At 38.2% G+C, this 12,337-nt stretch overlaps 1 protein-coding gene across 1 annotated transcript; it reads right to left on the bottom strand.

Moving 5' to 3' along the window:
- Positions 1 to 1,791: 1,791 nt before the first annotated feature.
- CCDC195 (coiled-coil domain containing 195) lies at positions 1,792 to 11,902 on the bottom strand. The gene is made up of 3 exons (XM_036913694.2): positions 11,556 to 11,902; positions 6,741 to 6,987; positions 1,792 to 2,200 (listed from the first exon to the last, which is right to left on the bottom strand). The coding sequence occupies exons 1-3, from the start codon at positions 11,812 to 11,814 to the stop codon at positions 2,077 to 2,079; spliced, it is 630 nt and encodes a 209-aa protein (XP_036769589.2). The 5' UTR covers positions 11,815 to 11,902; the 3' UTR covers positions 1,792 to 2,076.
- Positions 11,903 to 12,337: the final 435 nt, after the last annotated feature.

The following is a 12,337-nucleotide window of genomic DNA, read 5'->3' as shown; positions in this document are numbered from 1 at the left end:
CAGACCCATCTTCTTGTTCCGGCTCTCTATTAAGCAACTGCACTTCAGTCAAAGGTTGAAATCTGGTATCTTAAACCTATGTGTTTGGTGTTCACAATGTTTTAGAAATTGAACCCATTGCCAGTATTTACGAATTAGGAGATTTTGCACAAAGATCCAGATCTTAACATCTCTTGAAAGACAGACCAAGTGACAGTACAGTGTCTGCTTTCTCCCATACCATCATGAAGGTGAGTGGCTGTGGCACCCTTTGGATGGGGCATGGCGTGTCTGTTCTGCCAAGTCCCCACTTATTTGTGTTAACTTCCCTGTCCCTGGCAGGCATCTGAGTTCCCAATGTACGAATGTTTGGGGCATAGAAGAAGACAAATATAACCAGCGGAGCAGAGCATGACTGAGGTACATTTCATGTTCTTTGTAGTTCATTTTATTTAAAAATATGCTCAGAGGGTTTACTATCAAACACAACAGGGAATAGAGGTGGGGCTTTGTGTTTTTCATCATAATATTAAATGTGACTTCACAGTTTAAATTTGATGGGGCCTAGTTTTTCCTGGGTAGTATTAGACTCTTGTTATTGTTAATTCAGTGTAATTCATGGACATATACGAAAAGCCTATTGCACACTTGGCGCTGAGCTCGGCCTTGGGGGTGATTTGCCATTATATAACTTTGTCAGTTATGACATTGTAATCTGGGTGGTTGTCATTTACTGCCTTTTTTTTTTAATGTTTGGGAAATGTTTCTTTAAATCAATGTTGACACAAAATTCTCTATTTTGAGAATATAATTGTGCATAAATGAAACAGGTCAGTCATCTCATAGGTTAATATTTTAGTTGTCTACTTGGTGTGTGTCTTTATTCCCAGGCCAGTGCATTTTGACATCTCATTTCTATCTTTCCCCTCCAGTTGTAACCTTACCTTATTGTATATTTGTTACAATGTTGAGAATATTATTAATCTTAAGTGAGTATCATAAATAAAAGAAGAATTTGACCCATGATGTGGCTTCTACCTCAAGATATTCATTGATTTATTCATCTCCCTTCTATAAGTCTGTCTCATCCACTTTCTTAAAAATGGGGGGACTATTCCTCCCATTTTCTTGCCTCACTATTTTCACTTCAACTTGGTGCCAGATTTTGGGAGCCCTGGACTATGTTTCTTAGTATTTGCAATAGCAGGTTGCAAGCACAGTTGCATGGTAGAAATCACCTGGGAAGGCCTGTTTAAAGTGTGAATTTCTGGTCTTCTCCCTGCCCACCTCCAACCTCTCCAGCCAGGTCAGTTGGTCTGTGGTGGAACCAAAGGATCTACATTTTAGCACTCTGGAGATTTTAATATGACATTTGTTTAAAAAGGGTGTTGGTATTAGAACATGATTGCTGTAAACCAGGGAGGGGAGATGCTCTCTTGTCTAGAAGTTCAGGAATTGAGGGAGTTCTGAGATTTCCAACTCCTAAGGAATGATCATCTGCACCTTATTTTTTTCTCTCCTACCAACCAGGTTTAGTGTCTTTGCCATCCCATAATTACTCTGAGCCCACTGTGTACGCTATGGGAGTCTGCTGTGTTTGTTCTACATACCAGACACAGGATATTAAAAGACCAAATGAGATAGTATCAGTGAAATAGCTCCACAATTAACTCTAAGGATAATCACTGTTGCTTCTATGCCATTAATAAAAATAAAATAGACCTTTTCTCCTAGATTTGTTATCATTTCATCTGGAAAGTGACACTTATAATGTAAACAGTAGCATTTCCTAATGGCATAACACTGATACTGAACCCTTAGCACAGAGTTTAATTTAATTATAGCTAATAGCTCACATGTAGCACAGAGAGACTACAATAGCCACTGTACTCACATCAACACTCATATTCAACAAGAACATAAAGTAATTGCTTCCATTTATTGGCCAAGTTCACTGACCCAGTGCTGGGTGTTTCACACATCTTCCTGGGCATCTTGCCACGGCTCTTTGCAGGGGAGGACACTGACCCAGGGAGGTCTCAGTGTTCCCATCTCTTCAAAATCAGCTCTTTCTTAAATTTCTCCACCTCACACATCCTATTCTGCAATGGTGTTTAGCTGGTTTGTAGTCTGATTTGGTGAGTATTTCAAAGAACTTGAATTTTTGGAATATGAAGACATATCCATGGGTAACAGGAAACTGACTGCCTTTATCTTGTCCCTAAAGAAAGCAGAAGATAAATACGACACTTTAGGGAGCCTCTATACAAAACATTTATTACTTTCCCAAGTAATAAATACTGCCAAATACTGCCTCAAGTAGTAAAATATATCATATTAATATTTCACATTAAATATAGCAATACTTTCTTTATTAAGTGGTTCACCAATAATGCAAGAAAATATATTGGAATTGGCTTTTAATTAAGCCCGATGAATAGTGCTGATAAAATGGCCATTTGAGACTACTGAGGGAGAATCTGTGTGTCTGAGGATTATTAGTTTGATGTTTAGAGTGGAAGGATGTCATGCTGTCTCAGGCAAAGGATCTTTCACACCAAAGCTTTTCGGTTGCAATGAAGTAGAAATTTGAGGCAATTAATTTATGACCTAGATCAATCTGCAGTTATGGACTTTAAATTAACTGAATATCAATCACGCCTAAACAATAAAGGGGAGAGGAGCAAAAGCAATGATGCATCTTGTCTGAGGGCTGAAACCTTTTCATTGTGTGCACTGCCTTCCCCTGTTATATAGAATTCTGACATAAACAAGGATAAACTGCTCCCAGGAATAAGTCTAAAGAATAGTGTTTCAGATTATTGCCTTTTCTCTAACTCTATTCTTCCTCTGTTTTGTTATTAGATAAGGCTCTAATGTCACTGATGGCATTTAGTGGTGCATCTAGGGGAATGCATCTGCACCCTCCCTTGGAAGGCCAGGGGTTCCATGTATTGAGAACAATAAAACAGTGATTACTGTGCCACTTGGTAGCACTCCCTTCATGGTCTCAATTATTCTTCCCAAGATGGTGAAGTAACTGCTGTTATGAGTCCCTTTTTACAAAAGAGTAAACTATGCCCAGGACAGACTAGTGACTTTTCCAAGGCCGTGTTGTTTGTAAATGAAGGACTTGGGATTTTAGCCATCTGGTTCCAGAGACTGCCTTCTTAACTACTTTGCTGTAGAAAAAGTAAGGAATTTACTTATTTTAATGTCTCTGGTTTTTCCTATCAGTAAAATGAATAAAACAGCATTTCTAATTTTAATTGTCTATATGGACACTTTTCCCTGATCTTCTCAACTGCCTGAGATTTTTTTTTCTCAAAGGCAACAGGAAAAAATTGGATTTCTATGTAAAAATTAAGGAAAAATTAAAATTCTATCTCTAGTTTCTGGAGAGAATGTTTCTTAGAAATATTTCCATTGGCATTATTCTGTAAAATATTTTCTTGGTAAAATGATGGAAAAGTTCACAAGCAAATTAGATATGATGTCTGATCAATTCAAAAGCAATTCAAACAACTGGTTCTTAAAAGATCTTTGTAAAATTCTTTGAAAGCTGTTAGAAAGTAAATGAATTTACTAAACATCAGAGGAATAGTGTGATGATATGTTACTTTACTAGTTAATTTCTGAGGAAGTAAAAGACAAAATAAAAAAGGATTTCAACAAAAAAATACATGCTTAATTCCTTCTCCCAACAGTTTTCTCTATCTATAGGATTTTATGCCAACCTAGCTATTGAATTTAAGCTGGTGTGGACTTGTGGTACAACAATCCTGCAAATGGCTCAATCTTTCACATTATTGTAGATTTTAAGTTAGAAATGGATTTGTTCTAAGTAGTTTACATCTATAGTGTTCTAAATAGTTTATTCTTTGGCAGCATGGAAATGGAAAGAGATTTCTGTTTCAGAGAAGTAATACATTAATTATAAACATCGGCTAGGTTCCCAAACTATCACGGAAAATAATATAAATCAAAATAGGAAAATTAGTAATACTATGTTTCTTAGTTAATATTGTTGGTCTATGAGAATACAATGGTTTAAGTGCAAAAAATAAAACATTAAAATATATGTACTGTCCAATGTCAAAATATGTAGATACAAGTCTGGAAAGATCTCCATCAAAATCTAAATAGTTATTCAGTTGGTGGAATTATGGAATATTTTCCTTCTTATACTTTTTACTTTATATATTACATTTATTTTTGTGATTTGTAACTTTTTTTCCAGTGGACATTCATTGGCTCTTATATATATATATATGTAAAATTTTTTTTTTAAGAAAAGGACACTTCTCTGCCTTTCTTGCATCAATATACCCATTGAAACACAATGGTTGGGGCACACTTCTTGTTTCCATATCCCACATCTGTGCTGTCAGAAAATCTTACTGACTTTATCTTCAAAACCTATCCAGAAACCACATCCACTGTTATTACTCCCATCCAAGAAATGATCATCTCTTGTCTACGTGATTATTATAGTCTTAAACCTGGTCTCCTTGTTTTCTTTATTGTTTCCTACAGTCTTTTCAAAACAGGGCTCCCAACATGATCTTTCTTTTTAAATGAAAAGAGTTTGTTATGGCCCCAATTCCCTTTGGAATAAATGCAGAGTGGCTGGAAGCAAGTGGAAGGCCACCCCTTGGCGCTCTGCCTGCAGCCTCGGCTCTCTCACTTGCTCACCCCATTGTATTCTCACCAGCTGCCTTGCCTTGCCTCAAACGCCAGCCATGCGCCCACCGGGATCTCTTGCATGTGCTGTTCTCAATGCTGGGAAAGCTTCCCCACCAAGTATCTGCCTTCTTTACCCAAGTGGCAAGGCGTTTTCTGGCCACGATATAGAAATTTTCAATGATGCTTCTCCTCTAATCCTTTGTCTTTCCTTCTAATTGGTTTACTTTTCTTTTTAGTATTTATTAAACTAAACTAATATAATATAATATAATATAATATAATATAATATAATATAATATAATATAATATAATATAATTAATACAATATATAATATAATATAATATACTCTTTATGCATTTTCATGATTAGTGATGATCATGTTATTCTGAAGGCAAATGCTTCCCATGGGCAGCACTTGTGACAATTTTGTTTCTCTGTGTCTCTCAGGGCATAGAATCCTGCCCAGCAGAGAGGGCACCCCCTGGGATTCATTTGTTGAATGAATGAACGAATGTAATGAAAATATAAACTGTAGACTGAAAGGATAGAAACAAACTCCACGATAACACTTGCCCCTAGGCAGGACCAGGGAAGAGAGAGGAGCTTTCTCTTTATTAGTAACACTTTTTCCTTTTATATATAAAAATACCTGAACAAAATATGGCAAAATTCTTGCAGGTGAATACACTGGTATTTGTTATGCTAGTTTCTGAATACACTTGCTTTTTAAGACTTTTCATGAAGAAGTTTTTTTACTAACATCCCAGTAATTACAGGGTAAAGCACACGGCTTTCCGAAGAAGGCCTTTTGTAATGGATCTGCTCGTTTTCTCTGTCCTTATTCACTTCACTTCTTTTGGATTCCTCACAGACACGGTTTCTTCTCTCGTCTTCTTTGCTTTACCTGGGATAACCTTTCCCTTTTAATTTGCCTGCCAAAATCCAGTTGTCCTTCATGATTCAGTCTATTTACTCTCTCTGTCCTATAATACAACTTTCTATAAGCGAAACACAGTTTTTCATCCTGTCTTGTAAAAGTCAAGTAAAACTGGCTCAACCTTTATATCCTGCATCCTGTGGGAAGTCCAGTGCTCTTTCCATTATTTATGAGAATTCCTGCAAGCCTATTACTTATGGTTGTCCCTTGATTGGATGACTCACTTTTCCTCTCTCTAGCCATATTTGTTCCATTTTCTTTTCCCTGTGATAAGCTGATCATGAAACCCAGGCCTCTTCGTGATTTTCGTCCTCCTCATAGGAGACAAAGGCGAAGAGACTTTTCCTAAAGCATCAGGGCCTACCTGGGAATGGGAAAGCAGGAATGCAGACTGTCTGGTAGGGGAGGTCATGCTCCAGCAACATGAGCGGAGAAATTATGCTGGATCTTGACAATCCTGTTCTGGAAGAGCCTCGTCTCTGCCCTCTGCTGTGGCCCCTGGCCAACTTTCCTCTGGAAGATTCCCAGCCTGCCTCACAAATGTTTTCTCAAATCTCTCTCATTCTCAGGCTCTTCCTAACTCCCTAAACACCAACTCAAGTATTTTGCAGAACAGGTTACTTTTCTTTTTGTCTCTTGGTCCTCTCAGATCATGCCTTTCTTGTATCCTAAAGAGTCCATGGAGGCACTTTTCTCTACAAGAACAATTCTCTCTCATAGAGAAATTCTGCGCTCAGCTCCTAAAGTAACTGTGTCTTCTCCCTGAGACACACTCTCTTCAGAGGGCAATTTTACTTGTGTGTCTTTGCCATTAAATAAAAGTTTCAATGTAACATTTGCTTACCCTGAGTCATGTATCTCCAGTGCCTCGCTCACAGTGAGATCATTAGTGCTGGGTGAGTGAAGACTAAGTGCGTTTCACTGATAAGAAGCGTCTATTACAGTGTCTTTTGATCTCAAATAAATTAGTTTCTTTTGATTCCTGACACTGGAACAAGTGAAATGGAAATGATTTTGGCCTACTAGCCAATTTGGTTTTGTTTCCTCCACTAGGTGAGATCTTGCTTATCCAGAAGAAAGTGTCAGTAGCGCTCACAGTAAGCACCTGTTCTTAGCTTGAGGCAGATGGTACATTACCTGCCACCCAAAACAGGCTCAGGAAAAGCTCTTTGGTTGGAATTGTTGCTGGCAAAAGAATCTGCTGCAAACATCTCTTCTTCATTGTCTGCCTTCTTAATTGAAGCACATGCCAGTGATTTTACTGTTCCCTGAGATTCTAGAATTCCATGATTTGGATGTCTTTTCCCAGCTTTCCAGGGATCATTTGCAGCAAATGAATGAACTGGTGAGGAAATGGAATAGCGTCTAACAATCATGACATTGCCTGTACAGGAGACACAAAATTCAAGTTTAAAAATCCTACCTTTGATGATGTCCACAATGGAAAATTATGTTGAAAGTGCTTTATCAAAATGAACCTAAACAAAATTATTGTTTTTGATTAGTTTTTTCACATAAAAATATTTATTCATTGGTTTATTTTACAAATAATTGAGTGCTGACCATATGCCAGGCACTTTTTTAAGAGAAAGGGATGTGGTAGAAAATAATACGAAAGTCTTGCCTGTCTAGAACTCACCTTATATGGCATACAGATGGTAAAAAATATATGTATGTAAAATTCAAGTAGTGATAGGTCTAGGAAGTCAAATTAGGCTGATGAAGGCAAGTAGATAGAGATGGATGAAGGAGGGGTCTGGAGGCTATTTAGATGGTGTGGAGAGGGAAGACCTTTAAGGATGCATCCTGTGAAAAGAGACCTGGACATAAAGAGATAATAAAACAAGGCTTTCAAATGGCCAGAACATGGATCTTCTGGAGATGCCAGTTCTGGACAGCTTCCTCACTGCTGATTCTAGAAGAACCTGCTTCTCACACTTCCTCATTACCTGAATGGTCATAAATAAGTGAACCAGCGGCTGCTGCTAACTGGCCTATAATTGTGTGTCTTGGCTTGAGTTGAGATGGTTATTATGAGGAAGCCTGTAGAACAAAAGATGAAAGAGAAGTGGACTTGTGGAACGAAGCAAAGATGCCTTGTGTGGGAAACTGGAGTGTTCCTGAGAGATGGAGAGATTTATGGTCTTAGTTTCTGAGGGCTTCCAATTTAATTTCTGTTCATAAGCGTCTTCTAACAAATTGTTTTCTTGAGGTGAAACAAATCTCTGTTCCTTGTAGCTAAAGCACCTTGATTAAAGAAGTTTTAGGGAGTCTAACTTGGTCTAAATGCCAGCTCTGACCCTGTAATACTCTGACCTGGGGTCTGTCTGACATCTACTTAAACATCCAATTATTACCAGTGGAGCTAACAACACTGACCTTGTGGGTTGGTTCCTATTTTCTGGAGCACTTAATAAATGTTGAATCTTTATTCTTTCTCCTCACAGCTTTGCCATTAACTAGCATAGAAGTATAAGAAAGGCTTGCATTGCATTTAAGTTTTGAGAGTGCCTGAAATACAACTACTTATTTAAGTTTGCTGTCCAGCTCTGCAGAACACAGACTACAAATTATTATGGCCATTGTAGAGTGGAGGCTGCCTCAGCTTTTTGTAGTTTGGAAGAGAGGAAGATGACATTTTAGTCAGGCAGAGTTTAAGTTCAAATCTAATTGCAAATAATGTTCATAGATTTTCTTTTAACACTTCCTTTGGTAATGATATAGAACTTCTATGAATTGTCTAAAAACAGGTTTATGACTGTTGACCAGCATAAATGATTCTGCTTAAAAGGATTATAAAACACTCTATACTGGATGGTAGGGAGACATAACAGAGGAAATCATGCTTTTGATAGCAAAGTTAATTTTATTCTTATTTGGGACCGACACTTCAGTTTGACTGATTAGCAAATAGGCTCCTTGTTCATTTCTCAGGTCACAAATGACCGGTGTCCATTCATTTCTTATCAATAAAGGGAAAAGATATTCAACACTGCATCTCAGGGGTATTAGCACAACTTCAAAGATCACTGCTGAGTGCAGTTTATTTGCCAGCAAAGGAGACGAGCAGATGGAAGAGAGTCAGGTGACCAACAGTGCTGGGGGCTCCCAGTAAGGAGTGGTTTCTTTGGTCTCCTGTGCACCAAATCCCCCCTTGCTGAATACTACCACAGTGAGATTGCGCAGTGGGGGAGGGGGAAGGCAACAGCCCTGAAATGCTGGTTGGATTTCCATCTACCAAATGCTTATACACGATTGCAGGTGTTTCCACAAATAATTTATCCAACAAAGATTCATTCTGAGTAGTTGTTCTGTATTCTCATTGTAATGTCTATATATATATTTCATATATAAAATGTATATATATCACCAAGGAGCTCTGTCCCTGAGCTATGATGTAACTCTGGTGATGCAATGCCCTCAGGTTAGTGATGGGCAAGCAGGCTTCTCCACTCATGAAATCTTATTTTGTGTCACTGCACATACCATAGAACCAATTGAGGACTTTTAGTTCCAAGTTATTTGCTCCCAGGTCCTCTTTAATTGTTCCCTTTCTTAAAATGAGACTTATACTCCCTATTTCACATGGTTCCTTCTCAAAGAATATGTTTCTATTATTCTGTTTTCAAGAAAGGATTGAAAACAATCTCCCTGAGTCCTATATCCTCAACCATAAAATAAGAAAATATCTCTATAGTTCCTCTCTAGTTGCAAATGTCCATGATTTGGTGGCAAATTTGAATTTTAATTGATATTGTCAAGATCTTATTAAAACTGCTGATAAAAAGCTTCTACTCAAGGCAAGTGATATTTTTCTGACATAGCCAGTGGTATTAAGACAACCACTACTAATCAGCTCATGTTGAGTCTTGTGTACGTCATATAATCCTTTCAACGGTCCAATGAGATAGATTCTATCACCATCTTCGTTTTACAGAAGAGGAGAGTGATCATAAAAGCATATTACATTCACAGAAGCACAGAATTTTACAGTTGGAATAGGCCATGGAAGGCTTCTAATCCAATCCATTCATTTTCACATGAGGATGCTAAGATCAGAAATTTTACCCGGCATTGACCAACTATTACAAAACTGGGACTACAAACCCAGGTGTCTCCATACTCAGGTCAGTGTTCTTTCCTCTAATGACACTTGCTTTCCTAATAACACATCACATATAAGATACAGATAAATATCATTTAAAGTAACTCCACTGGGCTTCCACGCACACATTTAAATCATATTTCTTTTTACACTTTATTGGTGCAACTGGCAAGAATTCCCAGAATTTCATCAACAGTTTTTTCATACTCAATGCTAATATTCTTATTGGAAGTTACCATCTATGTGCTGAAGAAGTATGAGATCAACTGTGTGCTTGATTCTTACTCAAACCTCCTCTCAGCTTGATGGCATTCAGGTCCTGAGATTTTAAAGGGTAATATTCTTTGTTCTTTGAACAGTGTAATATTTATTTTAGAATAATAGCATAAGATATGCTAAAACCCAGCTTATTTTTTCATTAAGATCAGCATCATAGAAAATAAATTTCAAGGAGTGCTGCCTTTGGAATAAGGCAATTTTTTTCAACTGGGGGAAAGTCCGTCCTCTAGGTGACATTTGGAAAGTCTAAAGACGTTTTTGATGGTCATGACTGGAGGGGGAGAACCAGGTGCTACTGACATCTAGTGTTTAGAAACTAGGAAAGCTTCTCAATGCACTGCAGTTATAAAACTAGTTCAAAATGCCGAGAGTGCAGAGGTCGAGTAACCCCAGAATGAGGATATATTACGGATGTCAATATCTTTTTTTCACTAGGAGCAGGGCTTAACCTCCTTATAGGTTTTATTGTTCAGTTTTATTAAATAACTAGCAGACAGGACCATTCAGATCCAGAACTGTACTTAAGAAACAGGAAAAGACTCTGGGATCTGTTCCCCACTTTGAAATATAGGGTCCCATATTAGAGAGAGAAACCTCTGTCACAGAGAAAACCAGCTGGTAAATATAACATGTTCCATTGCCAAGCTGTTCAGAACCTCTAAACAGCATCGCCTGAAGCCTTTGACAGATGATATTAAGAGCTTTGAGTACTTAATTATGTATATCAATTTTATTTGAATATGCAGTGTGTAGGCAAGCATGGACAAATATAGAATGCACTTTTCACCCTGCTGATTTCTGACTTAATGTATAGTATTCACAGTCAAAATTCCCATAAACACGAGAGATTTGATTTTTAGACTATATCAGACATTGACCATGCATCTTGAAGTCTTCAATGTATATAGGAGTTTGAATTATGTGCAACATATATTTCATGTGGGACAGTAAAGCTCTTTGTAAAACATGGACAAGAAATGGTATTTGCCATGTCTTGGGTATTTGTTAGGTGTTATATTCAGCACTTAGTCACAACCATGTGAGATAGGTACTTCAATATTTCTGAATGAAGAAAACAAAGAGTAAAGATTTCTAATAACTAGTTCTGAGTCAGGTGGCTAATGAGTGACAAATCATTGGCAACCATATTTGTCTGACTTTGCTAGCCATATACTGAGCTATCGTGCAACATCATTCTAGCTTAATAAGTGAGCCTGCCATTTGACCCATGCCCAGTCAGTGTTCAGTTACGTAGCATTTGAGTGCTTGAAGTCAAAAAGGAAAAAAACACATTGTTTTTAATGTGACTGATTCCCACAAACCTACCATGTTTATCTTTCCAGGAATATCTGGAAATAGCTTTAATGTTGCTAAAATATGTTGCTTGAAGAAGCTAGGAAATTTTTGCCTTGGGATTCAAGGCTAGTCTACCTTAAAAAAAAAAAAGGATGGAACTCACCACTGTTAATACCAAAAACATTGCGGTTATGGAAGAACAAAATAAACCTACTAGTAGGAGATACTTGCAAAGATGTGCCCCGCCCAGGAACGCTACAGGTGTTCGGTACCTTGGTGTCCCTGCACAGGGGCTGGATCAGTGGAAACACCGCCGTGAAGGGTTGCTGGAGATTGTCCAGGTGCTTTTCCGAGGTTACCAAGGTCTGTGACTTCTTCTTCCCCTTCGTCTCCTGATTCTGCCCCTGAGCCCAGGGTTCTCTGACTACTTGAGGACAGCTTCATCCGGAGGGCCTGATTCTCTTTCTCCAGCTTGTCCATCTCTGCCCGCATTTCCTGGATGACCCTCAAGAGCTGGGTGTTAGCTTCCATAGCCTCTTCTCAGGTGGCCCTGGTTTGCTTTCCAGGGAGACAGGTCCACGTTTGCTCACGAACCAGATGCACAGTCTACTCAGCAGAACTGGTTGATCCCGCCCATAATCCTTCCTGAACAATACCTGTCACTCTTTGTGCCATCTCTCAGCACCTGGGGAATTAGGCTGTCACAGGAAGTAAAGAATCTCCATGACTTATTCATTCTGGGTTTTGCTTTTCAGAACAGAGCTTTTCTTTATTATCTTTCATTTCATATCAATCCACAGTTCTGGAATATTGCTTTGTATCTGAAGAGAAGAGGACACTTCAAAAATTACCAGGGACGAACCGAGTTCCTTGTTTCTGTCATGGACTCACCGACCGACCAGCCCCTCAGTTTTTTCTCTGTTGCTCCTTCTGGGATCAAATATTTCATAGAATCACCGACTATCTCAAGTACATCAAAACTGGTGCCTAAAATTATGTTTTGTCTCTGTGTCTATGTCACAATTCTGCATTCTTTGGGTAAATTATTAATTTT

The sequence above is a fragment of the Manis pentadactyla genome, chromosome 6, assembly GCF_030020395.1.
Source record: "Manis pentadactyla isolate mManPen7 chromosome 6, mManPen7.hap1, whole genome shotgun sequence".
Lineage (NCBI taxonomy): Eukaryota > Metazoa > Chordata > Mammalia > Pholidota > Manidae > Manis > Manis pentadactyla.
Note: the sequence above shows the minus strand (reverse complement) of the source record. Positions and strands in the feature narration are given on the sequence as shown.

Coding starts and splice junctions, on each gene's coding strand:
- CCDC195 (XM_036913694.2), bottom strand. CDS start 11,814: ATGGAAGCTAACACCCAGCTCTTGAGGGTCATCCAGGAAATGCGGGCA. Junction 6,988..11,555: donor CCCTGTGCAGGGACACCAAG/GTACCGAACACC, acceptor TCTCCTGTACAG/GCAATGTCATGATTGTTAGA. Junction 2,201..6,740: donor GAGCCTGTTTTGGGTGGCAG/GTAATGTACCAT, acceptor TGCTTTCTTTAG/GGACAAGATAAAGGCAGTCA.